This window comes from Dioscorea cayenensis, chromosome 19 (genome assembly GCF_009730915.1).
Source record: "Dioscorea cayenensis subsp. rotundata cultivar TDr96_F1 chromosome 19, TDr96_F1_v2_PseudoChromosome.rev07_lg8_w22 25.fasta, whole genome shotgun sequence".
Lineage (NCBI taxonomy): Eukaryota > Viridiplantae > Streptophyta > Magnoliopsida > Dioscoreales > Dioscoreaceae > Dioscorea > Dioscorea cayenensis.
In genome coordinates, this window is record NC_052489.1 from 3,770,139 (window position 1) to 3,795,057 (window position 24,919).

Genomic DNA, 24,919 nt, shown 5'->3' on the forward strand with positions numbered 1-24,919 from the left:
CACAACTTAGAAAGGAATATATAGATGGAATAAATCAAGCTTGGAATTAGTTTTTATGCAAAAAAAACCAAATAAAAAACTATTATTACAAAAGCATTAAAGAGTAAATTAATGAGTTATCAAATTTGTATAACAATGACAAATAAAGAGAGATCATGTATTTAGATCACTATTTTGGTAAACAATTCCATCACAAACTTGGCTGAAGATTACTGTTACAAGAAGAGAACATCTCTCAGTGACATAAATACTACACAAGTTTCAGTTTTGGATTAAAAACTTGAATTACAAACTCATTTGATATATAAATTTGGAAAATATATCAAAAACTTGGAGAAGAGAGCAGTCTTCTTAAACCTAAAATGGTTTGTACCAGGCACAAGGAAAAGCTGAAAGTTTTCCTATGTGTTTTGTGAGAACTTGTGAAAGCAACTCGGGCATTCGTAGAAAATGGTTTGCCCTTCATCGGCCGATCGTAACTGCAATGAAGCATAGCAAGGGATTGTCATAGTGTGGATACACAAGAATGAGAAAATATGTTGCAAAGAGATGAAGTGAAGACTAATTCCAAGAAAGGCAACCAAAAAACCTGCTTGGTGTAATATTCAAGCTGGGGGTGATTGCACTGAGGACATCGTTCGTTTACCTATAATGAACAGATATAATAAGGGCGACGAATGGAATAATTTAGATGCGTGTGGAACAAAGCTTATTGGCAGAACAAGTTTTTACTTACAACTGCCCTATTGACTTTTTCACTCTCCCGGTCAGTTTCACGGGACAATATTGGTTCCATATTAAGCTCCCTTATAATATCCTGTAATGGAAAGAAGATCAAGGATACAATGATTCTTTAAAAGTTGTAGTAAAAGAATTTTCCAAGTAATTTAAGATGAGCACATAGAGCAATTTCGAGTAGCACGAGCATGTCAAGACAAGTTCTATGTTAGATAAGCATTTCACGGAAGCAGCAAGAGGAGAAGCCTCTTTCAGGATTCTCTCTCTCTCTCTCTCTCTCTCTCTCTCAAACAGTAGCATTAATTTAAAATTGAAAGATTAAAAATTAGAAAATAATACTAATTACCAAAATGAAGTAAATCATCTGAGAAATTGATGTTCTTAAATAGGATGCCTAATGATTAGCACTTCATGAGCCCAGATGCTGATGACACCTGATAGCAAAGCAGCTAGGAAATTTCTTATGATAAATTTAGTTTCTTAGTGCATCCATTTGGATAAACGAAACCAAGTATGAAGAAATACTCCAGTACAAAGTCTGGAAAATTACTCTAGAAAATCATAAAAACGAATCAGAAAGCTTCTCTACAACAACCTCTGGGAAGAAGTAACCTACAATGCTAGAGTCCATATCTGAAACCCTAGTAGGAAAGCCAATCAATGGTGCTACATGAGCAACTGTTGTGAACACGAGAACTACCTTCAAACAAAACACTCAATGTCATCATTGCCAACAGCTCAATTTGGCAAGTTATTCATGAAAGGATGTTCGGGTCATGGTTTTGAGAATTGTGACTGGCTTCTCAAGATCCAAGAGGTTGTAATCAATTTCAAAGATTTTGTTTAAGAAATCAATTATGGTAATCAGATTCTCATGGGATGGTGCCCATAGATATTAAGAACTAGTTCACTTCTTATATATGGAAATCCTATTTTCTGGGCATTTTACACTCCTTCAATACTTCCAATGAAGATTTTTATAATTAAGTGTGCCTAACTAACAAAAACCCAATCTATGAACACCTTAATTTTCTACATTTAGATCTCATCCACCTTGGATATGTTGCAAGCGCTAGCTTTCTATAGTACATATCACCAGTCCAAACTGCTTCAGCATAGCCTAGTATCACAATACTTAAGGATAAAATAGCACGAAGGTATTGTTATATAATTTAATCTTATTAAGACATGAAAAGGGTAACCGAGTTGTATTATACCAAAAAAAAAAAAAAAATCCAGGTTATCAAGCAAAGACTAAAATATATTCCTAGCTAGGTAGTTTACAAAATTTACCTATAACAATTATATCATAAATCAAGTCTGATAATAAATTTCATACCCTGAACCAAGCAAGAGTTTAAGACTGATCTTCAGATTTCTATTAAGATGTTACCATGCTTAAATAAAAATAGGTAGAGCAGCAAACAGATACCAGTGGGAAAAATTACCTCAGCGGTGATACTGTAGCGTATTTCTCTCCCAATTATCTCTGGACCAATGACTTTGTATGAGAAGGTTATCAAACAAGAAGATATAGAATAACAGTAAATCTACTGCTACCAAGCAATATGGACAACATAACATGAACGGTGAAGGATACAACCAACACAAGATTAATAAAATGAATACAAAAGACAAAGTATCAGGAGTCATTGGCTAGATAGTGAAATAAGGCATACCAAGAAATCATTGTTCATCTTCCACCTCGATACTAGATACAAACAATGCAGCAATAAAAAAGAAATTTTGAATATACTGTTAGTGTGAGCAAACATATCCACACAATAACAACCACACCCTAATAATTTTCTTCTATTTTTATGCTATTTTACCTCCTCTATTTTGATTCAAACCAAACATACCCATTTTTTTCATTGTCTATTCCTTTCTTTTCATGTAAAATCTCTACCTTGACCTCTAAACAAACCTTTCCCAACATGAGTTTTTCATTGCAACCAAAACTCTGAACACAACCTGATCCTAAATTTCTTTCCTCTGTTTTCCCTCAATCGAAACATATCCAAATGCAATTTTATATGATTAAAAAGCATACAATCAAGCACCAACCATGACCTCACTATCACAAAATTGAGGATCAACAACAACAAAAAACAAAGATGCATTCTGAGGTATATCATAACATAAGAAAAGGAAGTAATAACTCAAAATCCATCAAGAATAAAACACCTCAAAAAGAGCAGAGAAACAAGCTCCACCTCTAGCATTGCGCTTGAATCCACAAGTCTCGCAGCTGGCGACTCTGGGAGAGTTCAAGGACAACAAGTTCCCACACAAACTACAGAACAAGAAATCGCGGTTGCATGCCATCCCTCTACTCCACCAACACCCAATTAAAAATTCACAGATCAAACGCCATGAACATCAAGAAAACAACATCTAGATGAAAAAAATAGACAAAATAATTGATTAAATTGAATAAAAAATCAGATGATTACTCGCAGGGTTTGGCGGCTCGCAACCGCTGAAGAGAGTCTAGAGAGACTTCGAAGCGAGGTCACCAGAGGGGGAAACCAATACCTTGGCATGCCTGCTTATTTATATATATATATATATATATATATATATATATGATTTACGGTAACGGGTCGGATCCTTGATCCTACCAAGATCCGACCCTGTTTTTAAGTTGGGTAAATTGAAAATGAATATATCCCGGGCAAAATGACCACGATATTGTCTTTTCACAAAAGTTCAATGTGGGGTTATGTTCACAATGTTGAATAAACAGTATTTATTTTCCAAAAAAAATAATTACCAACTAAATAATTTATATTCGAATTCACATATTAAATTACAAAACTCCACCCGGTAATTACAACAAATATATATATATATATATATACAATTTTTAAGATATAATTCATATTTTTAGTTGTAAATAAAATATAATTTTGAATACAAATTATATTTTAAATGTTCTGAGAGAAGGGTATAATTGTAATTTGATATTTGGGCTAAAAATAATCAATAAACAGATATAACATGAACCACTTAGGAGGTCAAAATCTAAGCTTGCTATCTTAACACCTCTAAAAGCAAGAAAAGCATCTCTTGAATAGCCTATATGCTCAAATGATTTACATAGAACTATCAAACATAACAAGGCTGTGTAACAAAAGATCAATGTGTCATTGGATTCACATTAAAAACACTGAAGAAAGAACATAATTACAGGAAAAAAAAAAATTTCACCCTTCACGAGTCACCGTGTTCTTATTTAAACAATACAAGAACAACAAGAGAAGTGAAACAATTTACCCAAATTGGCAAAGAATACAATTAAAGAATAAAAAACCAATGAGCAATGGTTGGTGTCACTGGTACAAAACACAAGCATAAGACAATCAGACAAATGGTGGAAATCGGTAGATAAATTTCACAATAAAATCGTCTGCATCTTATTCAGATGCTCTAGTAAGGAAGTTGCTTTGCGCTTAGCTCTTTCCGTGCCACTATTCACCAGCTCTGTTAGTGGAATAATTGCTCCAAGCCGTCCTATACATGCGAGGTTGTTGCAGTTTTTCTTGCAGAGTGTGAGTAATACGGCAGCTGCATTCTCCTTACTCCGTGGCTGCCCTGTCCGGAGCAGGTCAATCAAATGCGGTATCATGTTAGATTTTGCTATAGCCGACTTAGCCTCTTGATGACTCACAAGAACTGACAATATGGTTAGTGACTCATCCACCATTCCATTGCTCGAATAATCCTTGAGCATGTCAAGTAGAGGGTTCAGAATTCCTGCCTTAACAGCACGAGATTTGTTGCCTTGATAAATACATAGGTTGAATAGAGCTGTTGCGGCATCTTTCTTTCCACGAGAACTCCCACACTGGAGCAACTCAACCAGTGCTTCTATTGCTCCGGCTGTACCTCCGATGGTTATCTTGTTTTCGTCACTGAGTGAGAGACTAAAGACAGCAGCTGCTGCATTCTCTCTTGCTTCCATGCTTCCCATTCTAAGGACTTCAATTATGGGGACAATGCCACCAGCCAACATGATGGTTTCCCTGTTAGGCTCATATATAGAAAGATTTAGTAAAGATGTTACCGCATGCTCTTGGGTCTTTTGGTCATTAGCTGACAAGAGCCCGATAAGAATTTGTATAGCTCCAGCTTCAGCAATTAGGATTCTGTTATCAGTACTTCGTTTTGCCAGTGATCTGATTTCCGCAGCAGCAGACCTTTGCTCCTCCATTGATGCACTTGAAAGGTTGCGGACCAGTGCATCAATTGCAGTTCTATCCCCAGAAATTTCATAAAAGGTTCCATCTTTCTTTCTTAGTCGTCCATTGATCAATCTGTTTGGTTGCTCTATCCTGTGGGTTTCGCACCACTGCATGATCAAGCTTCTTAGAACATAGTTAGGGGTCAGTGTCAGGTTTTGGAGCCTTTGCTGAGTCTTAGGACATGTTCGGTTGCCACAGTCAATCCATCTTTGGATGAAGGATCGCTCATAGGTCTGCAAATCCAAACACAATAAGGCATTATAAAACAGATACTGTTGCTCTTATATAAAAATTTGGAAAAGTAATGGCGGTCAGTGTTTGGCACTTGAGACTGATTTTTCTGGTGTCCTTATATTTTCATACCGACAATGAGATTTATTCTTAAGACTACGTTTTTTAAACTCTTAAATGGCCTGCTAAACTAGCAATTCATTTATTTCATGCTTTAAAAAGGATTTGATGCTATCACATCATACCTGACCAGTGGCAACAATAACAGGATCCTTCATTAACTCCAGAGATATCGGGCAGCGAAAATCTTCTGGAATCACTGGTGTGTCGGCTTTCTTGATTTCAGCCAAAGTCTTTTCGCTTGAATTGTCAGGTTCTTTATCTTTCAGAACAACGTTACAAAGATCCTCAAGTTTAGTCTTCCCAAGCCTTTGGATCACAGTCGCTAATACTAGTTCAACATCATAGTCAGACTTTCCATTCACTTCTGCAACCAACACAATTATTTCTCGGATATCATGATCAGAATAACCAGTGCCCCCAATTTCCAATGCTGCGGGCGTATTTGAGGACTCTTGATATATGTCTTTGATACCATGAATGTCAGATAGTGCTTGAAAAACTTCAGAGAAGACAAGCAAATTTGGGGTCTCTGGCTTTTCTAAAGATCTCCTCAGCTGCGAACGCACAAGTTCAACCTAAGAACAGCCATATCAGAACTTAAACCAAATTGATATACAAAGCATCAAGAAATTATAGCAGCAATACAATTCATACCTGTTCTTGAACTTCATCAGATATATTGAAATGGTCAAACTGTAGGTTACCAAGAGCACTCTCCAATTGCCATATCACATACTGAAACTGGATGGTAATATGCTTGCCCACTAAACCCTGAATGAGGAAACCAAAAGATTTATCAGACCAAGCTTATAACCTGCATGCAACCCACAAGATAGCACATAAAAATCACTTAGGCTTAGAAAAACTGCTACTATCAATAATAATCATATGGAAACCAAAATCTTATGATACAGTGCAGCTTCAGAAGAGAAACACTAACATCCAAAACTCTCTCACCTCACTCAGGTACCAGAAAGAAACATAAATTCTTCTACATCAATATACAAGGCATACATTCCAGTAAAGAATACATCATTAATGTATGAATTAGTGTTCATTAGCATGTTCAAAATAAGAATTACTTAGTTTACACTTACTAAGGTCCTAGAAGCTATGCTACCTAGTCCATTGAGTTTGGAGTTAGCATTATTCTGAGGTAAACATGTTCTCCTCCTCATCATCCCTGAATTTGTTCCCAAACATGGAATACATATATATGCAACAGTTGCAGTTACCTGTATGCACATCTAAAACAAAAATCCATGCATTATGCATCAGCAAAAGGGTATGAATCTCTGTTCAATAGGAATAATATATTGAACTATGAGGTTTTCCAGAGTATGAATACATTCTGTAATAGAAAAGATATGTCACTCACAATCCGCGCTCATGCTCTTCAAAGTAATTTCATCAATTTGGAATTGGAACACAATAACACACAATGACAAGAAATCCAATAGAATACAATTTTTTTAAAAACAAACTTTCGTTCTAATTCCCCAAACTCGTTCAGAAATCTCAACAAGAATCACGAGAAAAGGGAGTCACCACCAGTAAGACTTACAGAGCGGGAGTCGACGATGGAGAAGAAGCGCAAGACGGCCCGGAGAGAAAGCAGGAGCAGATCCAAGCAGCAAAACGACTGATCAACCGGCGGGACGGGGGGATTGGTGGCGGCGGCGGTGGTGGCGACGAAGAAGAAGTCAAGGATCTCCTCAAAGAGATTGGCAAGGACGGAGACCTTACGGGCGAGGCGGGCGCAGTCAGGGCGAAATTGGGCGGCGCTGGGGCAGGCAGAGGGGGATGCGCGGGCGACGGCGAGCAGCTCAGCCGCTACAGCGGCGGCGGCGGAGGCCATTGGGGCGGAGAAAGAGAAGAAGAGGAGAGCATTTGGGGGGGAATTAGGGAATTAGGTTAAAGAAGAAAGAGGGCGAGATTCGCGGGAAGGACAGGTTGGATAGGAGGAGTGACTGGGGGGAAGAAGAAGACAGTTGGATTTTTGGGAAGGTATGAGAACGTGCTTGCATGATGATGTGATGATATGATTGATTAGCTACTTTAATAGCTGTTGGGTCTTAGACAGCTTTTATAACTAATAGATTTTTGACACGTGGATTTTGGTTAATATTCACCTATGCATTTTGATCGGCATGGCATTGGTTGAGTTACTCTTATCAGACCGTTCATGGAAAAAAAAATTACACCGTAGTACTTTCTCCGTTCCTTTTTTATGTGATACGTGCTAATATTTTTGCATTTGTACTTGCTACTTTAGTATTATAGGTGTTTATTTTCTCTTCATTTTATGTTGATTTTTTTTTTTTTTGTCTAAATTTTAAAACAGCTCCCTAACCACCTATACGATCATCTATTTCAATTATTAAGTATGAATTTATCAGTGGTAATTCTAAAGATTTTATGTTACTTACAATTTGTTTAGTTTAATTTTTTGAACCAGTTTAATGTCTTCATTATTGAATTTCCTTTCACCATTTTGTTTTGTTTTATTATATAGTGAGTGCAGTAAGTAGAACCTCAAGCCTTACGTCGAAAGCCAACATGCAGGGACGATGGAGAGTCGTTGGGGATCTGGATTCGATTTACTTGGGATCTTGGGGTCATCCAGGGGTGAAATAGCGGTTAGGGGCGGAAAGACTTTGATCAGAGAGTTTTCAGAGTTTAAGAAGCATGGATAAAAGAGGTAGAGAGAGAGATGTATAAACAAAGAAGGACTTCTTTATTGCATTGGGAAGGGGATGAGGTACAAAGGATGAGAGGGATTTCCCTTATGGTGTGAGAAGTGATGCTCTCATCTCACAAACTAAGGGGCCTTATATAGGCTCCAAGACTTAACCCTTTAGTCATACTATTCATGACATGACATATACCAAACTATCATGTAGTAAACATAACACATACCCAACTTACCTATTCCTAGCAAGACACTTACCAAACCTATTTTACTGTTGAATGACATGCTTGTAATAAGTGGGTTTGGTAAGTGTCTTACTAGGAATAGGTAAGTTGAGTAATGTCATGTTCTACGTGATAGTTGTATATCATGTCGTGTGGCTGACAGGGGTTGAGAGTCTTGGAGCTGCAGGCACCCTTGGTTGAGATAGGGGCATCGCTGCTCACCGTGAAATCCTCATCCTGCCTCGTCACCCGATCGCGATAAAAAGTCATTCTTTGTTTATCGTCTCCCTCTATCGTGCTACTGCTGGCTGCTAAAGCCGTCGATCGTTACTTCACCCGGATGATTTCGGCGATCAGGATGAGCGGCATCCCCGGCTGTTCTCCATCGTCTCGATCTTGAGCAACGAAACTGGAAAGATCTAACTGGAATCAGCTATGTGTATTTGTAGTTTTCTTTGTTGAATGACATACTTGTAATAAGTGAGTTTGGTAAGTGTCTTGTTAGGAATAGATAAGTTGGGTATGTGTCATGTTTACTACATGATAGTTTGATATATGTCATGTCATGAATAGCATGACTTAAGGGTTAAGTCTTGGAGCTTAAATAAGACCCTTTAGTTTGTAAGATGAGGGCATCACTTCCCACACCATAAGGGAAATCCCTCTCATCCTTTGTACCTCATCCCCCTTCCCAATGCAATGAAAAAGTCCTTTGTTTATACATCTCTCTCTCTACCTCTCTTATCCATGCTTCTTAAACTCTGAAAACTCTCTGAGCAAAGCTGTCATCCTAACAGTTACTTCACCCCGGATGACCCCGGCATCCAGAGTAAGTTGAACGGCATCCCCAACGACCTCTCCATCGTCCCATATGTGAATCTTAAATATCAAAAAAGTTGGTTATTTCACATAATTTAATAAAAAATTAGTTATTTTGTAAAATTACCCCTAATTTATATCTTCACATTTCTCTCTCATATTAAATTTCAAGAAGAGAATTGAATAGAATGTTATGGTAACTTTGGAAAAAAAATAATAATAAATGCTTCTTAATGTTCAAAAATGACAAATAAAAAAAAACATGTGTTTATGACAGATAAAAAGAAACATAGAGAGTACATAAATAGTCAAATTACACATTTTGAAACATATTAGTTGAGTTATTGTTATCAGATAGTTCATATAAAAAATTATTATACATCCCATCCCATTTTTTTTATTTATAAGTAACATAATACTACTTAGCTGTAAAGTAAAATTGGATAAGAATTTCTCCATTACTTTAGAAGCTATAATAATAATAATATATAATAAAGATGATTGGATTGAAATCCAATTATTGATGATGAATATTTGTAGATATTGAATCTATGAAGGTTCGTAAATGACACGGCCTCATATATAAATATATATTTTTTTTATAAAGATAACAAACGCATAAACAATTGAATCGGTGTTGCGTCTAAGGTTTTGTTGATACAAAGCCACTCCCACAGTCGAAGACTTCTGGGTTCTGCCATCACTATATTCGTTACATTTGGATGAAAGGTAATTAAAATTTTACAAACTAAGCTTTATGTAGTGAGTAGACTTGTCTAAGGATCGGGCTACCCTCCTAAGCCCGAAGGCCTGCCCGAAAAGTGAGAGGGTTTGGATAAATATATAAGGCCCGATGTCCGGGCTTTAAACAAAAAAGAAGCCCATTTTAAAAACGGTCCGGGTTTGGTTTTCATTATTAAAAGCCTGGCCCAAATTATAAAATATATTTATTAATTAATTTTGCATGTATATACTTATATATATATATATATATATATATATATATATAATGATTTGAATCGTCATTGATTATTTATTAATTAGTTTTCTATATACTTATATAATATATATTTATTGTTGATTACCATTGATAGTAATAGTTTGAATTTTAGTTTTTGTAATTGAATAAATATTTGCATTTGTTATCTTAATTTTTAAGAGTTTTGTAGAATAATATTTGGTGATATTCACATATTAATATTATTATTATAATTTTTTTTATAACTTATATATTATTTGAAAAAAACTTATTTGGGCAGGCTTTGTGTAGAGGTTATTAAATTTGGGCGGGTTTTGGCAAAAGTTAAGGCCTAGATTTTTCGACCGGGCCTGGCTTGGACAAGTAAAAAAATTTAGTAATTATAGACGTGGTCCGCCCGAACCCGGCCCGACTCTACCCAAGGACAGGTCTAGTAGTGAGGTCAATACCATTAGATGAAACGTCTTTTGGTATCCTCATTATTTGATCCTCTATTTTGTTTTATTATTTTTTTTTCAAATTTTTATTATTAATATTTTAATAGAATATTAAAAAATACCTTGCCCTTGTAATGGTGGCATGCACAAGATGCAAGGTGCGCTAAGACTATTTTTTTATTTTATTTTAAGTTAGATTTAACAAATAAAAGTTTTAAAAATTAAAATTTTAAAAATTAAAAATGTTTTAAGAAATTCGTTTCTACAAAATATTCTTACTTTTGTTTAATTTCTTCTTGATATGATGAAATATAATAATTAATTTTTTTAATACTCTTTTAAGACTTCTGAGTTAACATGCTCAATCTAGTTCATGTATTGTGGCTTTCTTTATATTCATTTTGGTTTCTTTATTTAAAAAAAAATCATATCACTCTTTTTTTTTAACAGAATATATAATATTCATAAGTTATTTTAAACATTAAAAACTTATTTTGAAAAAATTAGATAAAATACTAATGGTTGGAACATATGTTAAGTGAATATTATAATAAATATTTTGAAAATTTATGAATAAAAATGAGTAAGAGAAAGTATAATTATTTTATTAAATACTTTAAAAATACAATATGAAAATAAACATTACAAGTAAGAAGAAAAAAAACTAAAGATGGTTGTATTCCTAATTTCCTATTTATATTGGTTATAAATACCTCTGGATTATTCATATATATATATATATATATATATATATACATATATCAAGGTTTTCAGAACCCGAAAGGTCAAGGGTTAGGGATCAAAGGGTTGAACAGGGTCAATTATTTTATTAAAATTTAAATTATATTTCAATTATATATGTTTAAAAATTCAAATATGAAAGAATAAAAATGAAAAAAAAGGATTTTTAAAGCTTAAAGCAATCATGCTACATATTCAAGTATACCAAATAACAAAAATATGAATTTGTGCAAATCTCCACAAATCTAAAGTTCAGACCAAAACTTTGAAAAAATAAATAATAAATAAAATATTCATAATGGACAAGCATATAAATGATTAAATGTTTACAAAATAACATAAATATGAACTTGTTTAAATCTTGATGAATAAAAACATAAAATGAAACAAAGCAACTAAGGTGTCCATAATCATACAATGTGCTATGGGTTTTTTAAATTCTAGGTTTTGTGAGTGGATTGGACCAGTCTTAAAAGCCTGATCCGGGATGAACCTAGTTGAACTGGCTAGTCCAGTCCAGACCTAAAAACCATTTAAAAAAGTATTAAAAGAAATATTTCATAGACGAGAGTCATATAGACAAATATTATAATATTCATGCTATTGTTATTAATATTGAGCATGTTAACTCAGAAGCTTGACAAATATAATCGCCCATGGTCATTTAAACAATAATAAAAAAAAGGGTCCCTTAGAAATATAACCCTATATATATGTGTCTCTGTGTGTGTGTGTGTGTGTGTGTGTGTGTGTGTGTGTGTGTGTGTGTGATCTCCAAATGTATGCTTGTTATACCATGGCCCAATTTTCTTAAAGTGTTCAATAGTACCAGGTGAGTAAGATAACATGTTGAAAGGAAAATTAAAAGGAAAATTAAAAAGATCTAATCTTCTATTAAGTTGATTAGGTTTCTTTCTCTTTCTTCATTAGGTTCCTAGATGTCCACAGGTGAGAGTAATAGGTATACAAGAGAGACAGAGAGAAAATAATGGGTAAGTGTACTGTGCTTTTTATTTTTTATTTTTTTCTATAGGTCTAATAGGAATAAAATCAACGGTTATGATTTATTGAAGTATTCTGTTTAAAATAATTCAACGATTTAGATTAAAATATGGTGTATCTCATTTTTAAATATTCATGCCAATATTATTATCAGTTAAAAATTAAGATAGGAGATATATTGTATCTGTTTATCACTTGGTTTTCTTTAGCTTTTGTGGTCATGTCATCAAATTTAAAAATAATAAATAATAAAAATAATGATAATAATAATAAGTTTAATTTGATTTATCCATTTTTATCGAAAACAGTTTGAATTAGAGATAAATAATCCCATAAACATTATTTTCATTTCAAGTGATCCTTATTTAATCTAGAAGCAAACAAATATTTAATATATATGTTGAAGATATGTAAACATTGTAAAGTGATACTTCCGACTTGATTTGCTGTCTTATAGAATTTTGAGAATAGTTTATTAATTCAAATTATATACATACAAATGAAGCCAAATTTAGTATGTATGTAATTAAAAAATTAACATCCATAAAATATTAAAAAAATAGATTATTTATATACTTAAAAAAATTAAAATTTCTAATTTATCTTACTTTAATTTTTACTAAGATTTCTATAAATTAATTTGCTATTATATATATATATATATATATATATATCTCTTTTATAATGAGATATATCTTTTATATATAGACATAGTAAAGAATATATGAAACTATAACATCATGTTAACAACTGAATTGATTTTTCGAATGATGTGGATGCCATTTTTTTTATATACATAGTAAGGAATATATGAAAATGTGACACCATAAAAACAATTGAATAGGTTTTTTCGAATGATGTGGATACTATTTTTTTCTATAAACTTTAAATTCAAACAATATAAATCCATAAATTTTTTTAAATTATAAAATATTATAAAACCTTACCTAAAATCCTAAAATCTTTAATCCAAATACTATAAAACCAATGCCCTAATTAAATCTTATATCCTAAACTCTAAATCCTAAATTGTGAGCCATAAACACTAAATAGTAAACCACAAACCCTAAATCTTCTAAACACTAATTAAATCATAAATCTTGAGCCTTAAACCCTTGCGGTTTATTATTAGGATAAGGGAGAGATTTTCGGTTTACTGTTTACATGTTTAGATAATAAAACAATAATAATTTTATAAAAAAAAGACAAAGTTATCACGCTGCAACTTTTGATTTAAGAGGATAAAATCCTATGGGGTGTCATGTTTCATTGAATCCTATTTCATATATATATATATATATATTGCAATTTTACATATATAGGTTATATTTGATCAAGAATTAAATACCATCAAACAAACAAATTTCAAAATGTAGAATCTCAAGAAAATTATCAATAATTTTATATGCCTTCAAATAAAGAAAATTAGCTTCACTCCCAAACACAATGAATTATTTTTAATTAGGATATGTACACAAATATTCAAAGTCCTAACCAATTAGATAGATCCACAGAGATCCCAAGGCCAATTAGTTTTATTTTCACAATGACATAGGATTAATGCATGCATGTGTCCCATCTTCTCAATTTAGGCAATAAAATCACACAAATTAGTACTAATTTAAAACCTTGATTCCAATATGTCACAAATGCCCATGCAATCCATAACATTCAATATTACTTTTGAGTCTTAATTAAGGGAGGATCTTTACATAAAAACCATATAAGATATTTCTCTATGAACATTATATACTAATGTCCAAATTCAATGAATTAAAACAATAATTTAATTGGAAACTATAACAAATGAAAAAAAAAAAAAATACACTAATTCATTTCCTCCTTAAGAGATTCAAAAATTAATGTATATAGGTATATATATATATATATATATATATATATATATTATCTATATATCTTCTCAATCCTTATCATTTTTCTTTTATAATTCTCTTCTCATGGCTATCTATGTTTTGGTTTTTCTCTTAATTATTTTGAGACCTTTATGGATGTTTTTCTCTAGTTACATTCTCATTCCATGGCGTATAAGGAGTATAATGGCTAAACAAAGAGTATTCGGTCCTCCACCGAGGTGTTTCTCCGGTAATATCTTTGATATTGCCTCCCTTGTTTCCACCACCACTTCATCAGACATGGAAATCAATGATCATAACATTGTTGGCCGTCTTCTTCCTCACTATCTCCTTTGGTCTAAACAATACGGTAATATATTCATTCCTAATTTTTATAAAGCTGACAAACTATTCACCTCAACTAATATTGTGAAGAGTTACTGTACTCTGGACCATTTGGTAAAAGATAAACATTAATTGTGTTTTTTTCATTAGGTAAAAGATTCATCTTTTGGTATGGAAATGAGCCAAGGTTATGCTTAACAGAGACAGACTTGATCAAGGAGTTTCTCTCGTCGAAGAATTCTCCGGCCACCGGAAAGTCATGGTTACAAAGACAAGGGACCAAAGATTTTATAGGTAAAGGGATTTTAATGGCAAATGGTCAAGATTGGTTTCATCAACGCCATATTGTTGCACCACATTTTATGGGGGACAAGCTCAAGGTACGTACAAATGAAAAATATTATGTATGTTCTTGTTTTATCTCAATACTATATATTTTGGAATTGGATGAAATGTAGGGATTTTTTGAGTATATGGTGGAGTGTAGCAAGGAGACAATGAAGGAGTTGCATGGAGTGATTGGAAGAGAAGAGAAGGAGGTGGAGATCAGTGAATACATGACAAAGTTAACAGCTGATATAATAGCAAGGACTGGGTTTGATAACAGTTATGACATGGGGGAGAAGATACTTCATTTACTTGAACGTATGAAGGATCTCACTGCTGAAGCTAGTCGCCATTTGTGGTTCCCTGGAAACAGGTTCAATTCTTAATTTTTTTTTCCTTGTTCTTCTTAATTCCTTTTCTCTTATCTCTCTCTCTCTTTATATATATATATATATATATATAAACACGTATTGGTCTTCTTTTTCTCTCATGCATGCTAAGTGTGAGTGTTAGATCTTTGATCTATCTTTTAATACATCTTATTTTTCTTGATATTCTTGTTCTTCTCTATATGTATCATAGTGTGTTCGCTTTGTATTATCTTCTTGTTTCTCACTATGTTTAAATTCTTCTTTTATCCACGTTTATCTATTTAATTTTTTATATTTCTTTATTTTATTTTTTTTTAATGTGGATAAGGCAGCCCAGTCTTGGTGAGGGTCTGAGGCTGCATAGTTGGAAGATTAATTCCCGGTGCACACTCTCTAATTATTGTGTTTGTTGTATTTGTCAAATATATATATATATATATATATAGTAACAAACCGTCATCTATTGTGGGTCAAACTGATTTTCAACTTGAGAAAAAAATAAATAAACTACCACTCTACTATCGTAAGATGGTATTTTTTTTATTCATTTTTTTAAATAGATAAATAAAACAGCTCATACTAAACAATTTAGTAAAAATCATCATATATCCATTCTGAGTGTGGTAAGCAAGTTTCACCAAATCTATAATTGCTGAAATTTATTTTAGTTTTTGATATATTAAGAAAGTCTTTATTAGCGGTTGATTGATATCTTAATATATCTAGAAAATAAATATTTAATATTTTGATTTGTTAGGAATAATCTTTACATCTTCTAATACTATTTATATTAATTATGAATTAGTATTGTTATTTTTTTTTAGAAAGTAGGTAAATCACGTAATTTTATTGAAAAATGAAAAAAAATAATTAAATACACAAATTTACCAAATGTAGAGATACAGAGAGGGGCAAAAAAAAGGAAATATAAATGATAACGAAAACAAATGAGAATAGTATTATAATAAATGGATTTATTATTATTATTATTATTATTTTAATTATTTTTTATTATATTTTTTTTATGACGTGAAAAGTTCACATGTTATTTATATCTCAATTATATATTGGGTCTGTATATATAAGAGACAAATGCTTTAATTCTTTGTTTATTAGAACGGTGATTTTGTTTTTTTTTTGTTTTTCAATTTTTTATAATTACATATAATTATATTGGCATTAAAATAATATCATTTATCATTTTAATCCCTATTTTTGTTTCCCTCTTATTAAAATTTTCATTTACTTGTTCTTGAGGTTCTTTCCAAGCAAATACCGAAAAGAAATTGAAGAACTAAAAAAGAAGGTAGAGAAAGGCATGAGGGAGATCATGGAGATGAAGAAGACAGATCAAAATGAAAAGCCAATTGAAAGTACCACTAGTTCATCATCATCATCATCATCATCATCATCATCACCAAGAAAACAACAAGGCCTTCTTCAAGTCTTATTATCATATGACTCTGAAAACAAGCAAATCAACAACAAAAATAGTTTCACTTACACTCAACAATTGATCATGGATGAATGCAAGACCTTATTCTTTGCAGGCCATGACACTTCCTCTCTCTTACTTACTTGGACCATCATGCTTCTTGCTACTAATCCTTCATGGCAGGAGAGAGCTCGCAATGAAGTTCTTCAAGTCTGTGACCAATCTCCTCTTTCCATTGATCATCTCTCCAAGTTCACCTTGGTAATTAATCAACCAAATTAAGTTTTATCTGAAATCTTTGAAACAGTTTAGAATTCTTAAATATTGATTTCAAACATGCAGCTTCAATTGATAATAAATGAATCACTGAGGCTTTACCCACCTGCAACATTGCTTCCAAGAATGGTGTTTGAAGACATGGAACTTGGAGGAAATAATAAGCTACACATTCCAAAAGGTTTATCAGTGTGGATTCCAGTGTTGGCCATTCATCACAGCAAGGAGTTATGGGGTGAAGATGCAGATGAGTTCAAGCCAGAAAGGTTTGCAGGAAAATCATTTGCTCAAACAAGGAACTTTTTGCCATTTGCTTCAGGTCCTAGGAACTGTGTAGGCCAAGCATTTGCCATCATGGAAGCCAAGATCATACTTGCAATGCTGCTCTCTAACTTCAGCTTTAGGATTTCTGAGAATTATAGGCATGCTCCTGTTAATGTTCTCACTTTGAAGCCAAAGTATGGTGTTCCTGTTTATTTAAAACCTCTTTAGAAGATCAGTTTATATGTTAATTAGAACATATATATGCATGGAAATAATTTGGAAAACATCAGTAGTAATTATGAGTTTATTTTTTAATGTTCAGGAATAGTGTCGGGGTTCCCATTACTGCAACAGTTGAAATTTTCAGCTGAAGTATTGTTCACTGTTCATCTATACAGTCTTGCATACACCAGCCCGTACACTCTTTCTGCCAATCCCTATGTGGTCTTTTGTGCGGGAGCACAGTAGCCCGCATGCATTTTTTAATAAAGTTGTGCGGCTGTATACTTAATGTATGTTGGCGCACATTTACTTGTATGGTTTTTTAGTTAGGTTGTGCGGTTTTTTTTATTGGTGCGTGACAGTACACAACTCTTATAAATATAAAACTAATCTCTCTCTTTGTGATTTAGAATGAGATAATATCTTCTAAAAACGACAAATATGCATACAATCAATGCAAGACTCCAATTTAGTGTGGAAAAACTTTTTAAATTAAGGAAAAAACCAAGGGACTTCTTAGAGCCATTTAAAATGCTTCCACTATGTCAATTAATGGGTTTACAAAAAGTTTCTCTCTAGCTAACAGCTAACTAGAGCCTAGAGGTATACACCAAAAATAATATTTTAGAATATAAAATAAAAAAACCACTAATGACTGCGAGGAGGGAGCTGAATCCTTTAATTTTGCATGTTTTGAAAACATTGCAATATTATTTCTTCATCAATTTTAGCAAACATCTCTCGCTCAATATAGCATACCGTCATATTGTTCAACCATTCATCGCATATTTTGTTTCGCAAATCTGTTTTGATGATATTCATTACTGAGAACGCTCTTTCAACTGTTGTTGTTGCCACCGGTAAGATCAACGCCAATTCAATAAGGCGATAAACCAATGGAAAAGTCAAATGCTTATCAGTTTGAACCATTTTCATTGCAAGACGTGCAAGATCATGACAACTTGAAAAATTAGAATTTCTTCTCACATCAAGAATATATATGTGAAGTTACACTTTCAAGATAAGATGATTAGATGTGGAAAATCATTTGAGTAAATTTGAGCAAGTTGAATAAGCATACCATGATCAAATTTTGAAAAAGAGTTTCTTGGATCAAGACAAGCAATGCATCTTAATAACTCTGTAGAAGTTTCACTAAACCGGTTATTCATCTCAGCAGTAAGTAAATCAATCACAACAATAAAGATCTCCGCATTATAATGATGATAATAAGTAACCAATTGCCCTCCACGTCTCGAACGACCTCGAACTGTATACTATCTTCCATATTGGGCACTGAAATTGACATTGCAACACAAAAGCTACTGACTTTTTCTAAAAATGCACCCCATCCATTTTCTCTCAAGTCTTGCATAAGTTCTTTTACAGTTACTATAAACCCCATTGCATTAACAATGTTTTGATCTTTCTGCTGCAAGGCATTTGACAAGTCATTAGTTAATCCCAATACTTTGATCATCAGATGCAAGATAAATACAAATTCAAAACTCTCCATCCTTTGTATCAAACCTGATGTTATGCCTCTTTGTTCCGCAACATTCCCATCATTACATACATTCTCTATTACCTCTAATACTGATTCCCACATAGTAAATAGGCGGATTAATTAAAGTTGTATAATGTGAGCCCCACCGTGTATCACCGGGTCTTGCAAGATTAGCCTCTTGATGTTGGCCCCTTTCCTGAGAAGATCTCACCTCTCTCCAATTTCTCGATAATCTTAATCATGGTGCTTTTGAAGCAACACATCTCTCCTTTTGCAAGAAGCACCCACAATGTTCACAATCATAGTGACATAGCTGAAAAAATCACTAATAGCCAATATGCCCTTAGCAACAGAAATGACAACCAACTACAATTGGTGGGCAAAGCAATGGACATAAAAGGCAAATGGATTTTCATTTAAAATTAACGTCTTCAACCCATTAAATTGCTCTTTCATATTTGAGGCTCCATCATATCCCTGCCCTCTCAATTTAGAAATAGATAAATCACAACGGGCAAGCAATCCATCCAAAGTTGTCTTTAATGAAGGGGATGAAGTACGTATCAGCAACATGTTCAATGGCAAGAAATCTTTCAATTACTTGCCCTTCCTTATTCACAAACCTCACAATCACCGCCATTTGCTCTTTTATTGATTTGTCACAAGACTTAACAAGAAATATAGAAAAATGATTGTCTCCAATCTCATCAATAATGACCCGTGTGGTCTCTTCTGCACAAGCCCTTACTAACTCTTTTTGTATTTGTGGAAAAATCATTTGATTATTTTCAGGAGCATTTTCATTAATTACATGACCAACACTTTCAACTTCCGTCCCATACCAATTTAGCATCTCTAGAAAGTTGCCCTTATTTGTGGAACTAGAAGATTCATCATGTCCACGAAAAGCATGACTTTGCAATAGAAGAAATCTAACAACTCGTAAAATAGCAGTGACACGAGCTCTATATGCAATCTCCATCTAGCTCTTTGCTATGAGAACAAAATATATGTGACATGCTTTGCCTCTGATTTTTGAAATCCTCACAATGTTGCCTTGCATTGTTGTGGTTGTTACTAACTCCACCAACATGATCAGTGAAAACTTCCATTGCCTTCTTTCAATTGCTAAACCCTGTTTTCGTGAAGGCATCAATCCCAAGTTTATCACTCCTTAGCTGCTTAAAAAGATAACAATAGAAACAGTAAGCTACATCTTTCTCCACACTATATTCCAAACAATCAAATTTCTGAAACCACACTTCTTTAAAGCTTCTCAAATCTTTTTTTCGTTGTTTTCTAGGAAAACTGTGGCCAACTGGTTGACATTGACCCATTAACAAATACTCTCTCCTTACTTGATCTCTTAATCTTGTGTTATATTCCTCAATTGCTTTTTGAAGCCTTGGGTTGGCAATAATATCACTTGGATCAAACTTAACAAGACTTTTCTTTTGAGCAGCAGTACTTTCATCAGACGCTGAACTCGTTTTTGCTTCAGTACTTTTTGGTATAGATTTAAAAAACCTCTCCATATCTATGAAATTGATCAAATTAAATATATAAATATTTTGAAGTAAATCATAAATTCATAAATTGCCCAATCAAATATGTGTAACACTAAATTGGACACTTTATCCTAATCATATTGAACTAGGTTAGAATAGTGCCCCCTCTTTGAGTTTATTTAAAATAAAACTACAGTATAAATTTAAATTTTTTGAGAACAATAAATTATAATTTAATAAATAAAATAAAGACATAATTATAATTTAATTTATCTTAAAATAAATATTTTTATTTACATGAATAGTTATAACTCATAGTAGTTATATAAATGTAAATAATATTTTAAATTAAAAAATCTTATTTAATAGAATTATAATGAGTGCGATAAGTTATAATTCAATAAGGAAATAATAATTACATTTTATCATTATTATGGTTATAAATATAAATTATAGTTAAATAAATATAAATATATTTTAAATTAAAAATATTTTGAAGAATTATGATAAGTGGGCATATCTTATAAGTTCAAATTTATTGTGATGAATTGATGATTTTGTTTTAAGCTCATATAAATTCGATGACTATATTGAGTAGACATAACAACATATGTTATTTAAATTAATGACTATGTTTCAAATAATTTTTCCAAATTTATATAGATAATTTTTAAAAGTTTAATTTGTTTTAATTTTTATATTTAAGATCTTAGTATTTATAAATGAAGTTTTATTTTAAATTGATATCTTATATTTAAAATTTTGTTTAAAGATAATTATTTTTTATTAGTAAATCACAAATTTTCATTTTAATACTACTCAAATATCTAAATTAAATTAATGATATCAATTTAAATGCCACATCTCTAAATTATAGTATGTTATCTAAATCCACTTATCCACATACCACATTAATCAATTTCAAATTCACAAATTTTTTAACAAATTTTAAAAAATAAATATATATCACAATGATGGAAAATAAGTAAATAAATTAAAAGATTAATAGAGAAAACCTCCACCTTCTCTGATCGTCGGACAGGAAGAGAGAAATTAGATGGAGATTACAAATTAGAAGTGTTGTTTATCAAGAAAAAAACGAGGATATTAGAATCTCTAATCTTTGAAAATGGCTGAGAAGTAAACCATGTAGCAATGTTAATATGATAGGTTGTTATATATGTATTAATATATTATATAATTAATAGCCACAACGGAAATTTCTCCAACAAATAAACATGTTTCAAGTTTTTATTGGCTCTTTTGAACTTGATTAGATGGTTGCTTTTCTTTTTCTTAATCTCAAAGCTCTCCCTTGGCCTTCACGCTTCCATCCGGCATTGATGATTGAGGGCGCTGGCCCAGGCCGTGGGTGGATCCGCGGATGGCCGGGCTGCGGAAAGGGGAGAGAAGCCTCCTCAATTCTCATGGACCCATGAGTCGAGGGACCACTGGCCATTGGAATTTGGGGGAAGGGGGGCGGTCCGGCTGGGGAAGGGGGGCAGAGCGCATCTCGGGCCACAGGTTCACTAATTTCGCCGGCGACAGGGGGTCGGCCGCCCTCCTCCCCCCTCTGCCTAGGGGTGGTAATGTGGCTGATCCCCGCGGGGACCCGACCCAATGGGAATGGGGTTCCCAAACCCCTCTCCGGGGGGCGGGGACGAGTCAATCCGCGTCCCTGTTTCCTAAATGATGGACAGGGCTAGGAATGCTTCCCTGCCCAGTGGAGATCCTGTGTGTGTATAATTTTTTTCCAACATTAAAATATTCAAAAGGCTGATATAAAAAACTCTAATTTTAATTAAATTGGACTAATCATATAAAGTACTTATTTTAAACTAATAACAATTAAAATTAGATATGAGAGGTTTTATATAAATTAAAACAACAAATTATTTTAATAAATAATCAAAATCCAAATAAATAATCAAAAACTAATTTGTTTTTTAAGTTTTATATGTTGGTTTGACAAGTTTGTTGAGCTCTATGTTGAGTAATTTTGATTTTATCATGTTTTTATAAATATATCTATGTAAAGTAGTTTTCATGTTCCAAAATGTAATAGTATGTTTGCAAATAGAGAATTCCCATGGGGAGCACGGATGGGGATGGGGAAACAAATTGTCCATGTCAGGGAATCGAGGATGGAGAATCCCCGTCACGCCATTGCGCAGGGACAGAAAGGAGCCTTTTTGCTCCGGCCCTGCCTTGTTACCACCCCTAGATGTGCTAACAAGCGTCTGGCCACCTCTCGTTACCACTTTTAGATGTGCCAAGTGCCCGGTCATAGAGGTGGACAAAGGTGGTTTTAGCATTTATTTTATTTTTAAAAGACTGAAAATATATAATATGACAAAAGGGGAGATGAGCGGCAAAGTTGTAACCTTTGAGGATTTTGTTTTATTAGTCTTTACATATGGATTTCCAACAATTACATTATCAACACATAGTGACGTGTATCACATTACCACTTGTCATATCATCCACGCTGCCAACGCAGGAGATGATGATGGCAAGAGACATGTGGTACATCAACATGACGTTCTCTATTTTGAGTTTGCACATCAATGTTAATGGCCTATATATACCAAGCCAATATCTTCTTGATTTAAAGTTGCTTTATGACACATCAATAAATCTTCTCCGAATGTGTCCTCCATTTATAATTGCTTTATTCTAAATCAACATTAATTTGTTCTCCACCTAAAGATGCTTTAAGGCACATCAGTTTGTGTTCTCCGCGTGGAATTACTTTCGGCCAAATCAAAATGTTATCTTTGCTTAAAGATGATTTTTGATACATCAATGGATGTATTTTTGAGGTAGAGGGCGACAAGTCGCCAACTTTCAGCCAGTGCGTGGACGGGAGAATTGCTCAGCGTCCTCACCCTCTCGGACCCGGGAGGCAGGGTCGAAAGGGAATCGAACTCGCGTCTCCTCCAACGAGGGGACCCGGGACAGCTGCCATTGCTTCTAAAGCTGCTTTTTGGTTTTTAAACATCAAAATTAATTAAAATTAAACTACATAAATTTATCAATAAAATTCATAAATAAAAAGTACATCACCAGATGACAAACATATTTATATAGCTAGAGACATAGAGACCTTATTACTAGAAAACATAAACTATTTTACAAAGAGCTCACAAGCAATTTATTATATCACACTCATTATAATCTAGTGATCTTCTTTGGGTGGCTTAACAATGACAACCGGACACTTAGCGTGGTGTGCAACATAGTCACTTACACTCCCCAAAAATGCTCTGTAAAATACCAAAACAATATCATGCAGATTAATTCAATTATAAAACTTTTAAACAAATTTTTTTTTAAGAAAAAACCAGAAACTAAAATTTATATATAAAATCAAGGTAAAAAAATTTATTTTTTTATATATATACCTCTTGAATTTGCCAAGCCCGCGACTTCCGACAACAACAAGATCAACTGACATTTGTTGAACAGCTTGACATATCATCTCTTTGGGCTCACCATCCATAACCAAAGTTTCAGCTATAACCTATATATATATATATATATATCATTTATTATGTTTTTCTTTCAATAAATATTAAGATGATCATTTGAAGTATAATTGAAATTTCTGTACTTAATTACATTTCTCTCTTCGCAAACTTTTATGGCCTTGGCAAGTACATGGGCACTGTTCTCTTCTTGAGCTTTTCTCATAGAATCAGTCACTGATGCAGAAACAAAAACACCTACAAAAAAATGCAAGGTAACAAATGAAATATAAATCATTTAGAAATATAAAAAAACTTAGGACAAAGAAGAGATCATGAACTATATATTAAATATAAAAATGTTGATTTACCTTGTCCTGCAGGAACAACGAACTGCTGGAAAGGCTGCTGAGCATGGAAAACAATGAGTGAGCGGGGCCGAGCCAGAGTGGATGAATTAGCCGCCATGAAATGGTCTAGAGTCCATGAAAGAGCATACAAAGCTCCCATCACTTTCATCAATGGCCACCATCACTCTCATGCCCTCCTCCTCTTCAGCCTTCATCTTTGCTGCCACCTCTGCCATGCTCTACGTCTGTAATGTGATCTCTACTTGGCTTTGTAAATTCTACATGTAATGCTTAATTTATATACATCTCTAAGGAGAAGTATATGACGAAACTACCCTTGATTGTTAGTGCATTTGAATTTGGGATACTTTTTATCTGTTAATTTAAAGCAGCTGGCTTTGCCGACTCGGGTTTGATATATTGGTGACACGTGTGGTGGTGCGTCGCATGTTGGCATGCAATAATGCAAAAAGAGATATTACTTGGGGAAGGTGCATGCATTGAATGAGGGGTGGACATGCGCATGGGCAGGGTCTGACTGCTAGACTCAAAAATATAACCTATATATTCATTTGGGCAAGTCGGCCATGTTTCGCTAAATTGCTTTTGATTCAAACCCCGACCCATTCGATTATCATTAGGCTGCGCCCAAACTAACCCGATCTAAAAAAATAAATAATTTTTTTATGAAATAATTGAAATAACTAAATAAAAACTACTACTACAACCCCTTAAATTTTTTTCAAACATTTTTAAAAATA

General features: G+C 33.3%; 3 protein-coding genes and 1 pseudogene across 3 annotated transcripts; 1 reads left to right on the forward strand and 3 right to left on the reverse strand.

The window, feature by feature from the left end:
• Positions 1 to 136: 136 nt before the first annotated feature.
• On the reverse strand, positions 137 to 3,282 carry LOC120283717 (DNA-directed RNA polymerase I subunit RPA12). Its single transcript, XM_039290438.1, has 6 exons — positions 3,195 to 3,282; positions 2,955 to 3,070; positions 2,187 to 2,227; positions 737 to 817; positions 590 to 646; positions 137 to 479 (listed from the first exon to the last, which is right to left on the reverse strand). The coding sequence occupies exons 2-6, from the start codon at positions 3,064 to 3,066 to the stop codon at positions 402 to 404; spliced, it is 369 nt and encodes a 122-aa protein (XP_039146372.1). The 5' UTR covers positions 3,067 to 3,070; positions 3,195 to 3,282; the 3' UTR covers positions 137 to 401.
• A 645-nt stretch (positions 3,283 to 3,927) lies between these two features.
• Positions 3,928 to 7,345, reverse strand: LOC120250034 (U-box domain-containing protein 10-like). Its single transcript, XM_039258773.1, has 4 exons — positions 6,904 to 7,345; positions 5,994 to 6,110; positions 5,462 to 5,914; positions 3,928 to 5,218 (listed from the first exon to the last, which is right to left on the reverse strand). Exons 1-4 carry the CDS (start codon positions 7,195 to 7,197, stop codon positions 4,136 to 4,138), a joined length of 1,947 nt encoding a protein of 648 aa, XP_039114707.1. The 5' UTR covers positions 7,198 to 7,345; the 3' UTR covers positions 3,928 to 4,135.
• Positions 7,346 to 14,191: 6,846 nt separating this feature from the next.
• On the forward strand, positions 14,192 to 17,332 carry LOC120283474 (cytokinin hydroxylase-like). The gene is made up of 5 exons (XM_039290168.1): positions 14,192 to 14,456; positions 14,582 to 14,811; positions 14,890 to 15,131; positions 16,387 to 16,825; positions 16,907 to 17,332. The coding sequence occupies exons 1-5, from the start codon at positions 14,192 to 14,194 to the stop codon at positions 17,330 to 17,332; spliced, it is 1,602 nt and encodes a 533-aa protein (XP_039146102.1).
• Positions 17,333 to 23,363: 6,031 nt separating this feature from the next.
• Positions 23,364 to 24,440, reverse strand: LOC120249992 (annotated as a pseudogene).
• Between the last annotated feature and the right edge of the window lie 479 nt (positions 24,441 to 24,919).

Coding starts and splice junctions, on each gene's coding strand:
- LOC120250034 (XM_039258773.1), bottom strand. CDS start 7,197: ATGGCCTCCGCCGCCGCCGCTGTAGCGGCTGAGCTGCTCGCCGTCGCC. Junction 6,111..6,903: donor CCATCGTCGACTCCCGCTCT/GTAAGTCTTACT, acceptor TTCCTCATTCAG/GGTTTAGTGGGCAAGCATAT. Junction 5,915..5,993: donor CTGATGAAGTTCAAGAACAG/GTATGAATTGTA, acceptor GGCTGTTCTTAG/GTTGAACTTGTGCGTTCGCA.
- LOC120283717 (XM_039290438.1), bottom strand. CDS start 3,066: ATGGCATGCAACCGCGATTTCTTGTTCTGTAGTTTGTGTGGGAACTTG. Junction 647..736: donor AAAAAGTCAATAGGGCAGTT/GTAAGTAAAAAC, acceptor TGTTCATTATAG/GTAAACGAACGATGTCCTCA. Junction 480..589: donor TTGAATATTACACCAAGCAG/GTTTTTTGGTTG, acceptor GCTTCATTGCAG/TTACGATCGGCCGATGAAGG.
- LOC120283474 (XM_039290168.1), top strand. CDS start 14,192: ATGGCTATCTATGTTTTGGTTTTTCTCTTAATTATTTTGAGACCTTTA. Junction 14,457..14,581: donor CCTTTGGTCTAAACAATACG/GTAATATATTCA, acceptor TTTTTTCATTAG/GTAAAAGATTCATCTTTTGG. Junction 15,132..16,386: donor TTGTGGTTCCCTGGAAACAG/GTTCAATTCTTA, acceptor CTTGTTCTTGAG/GTTCTTTCCAAGCAAATACC.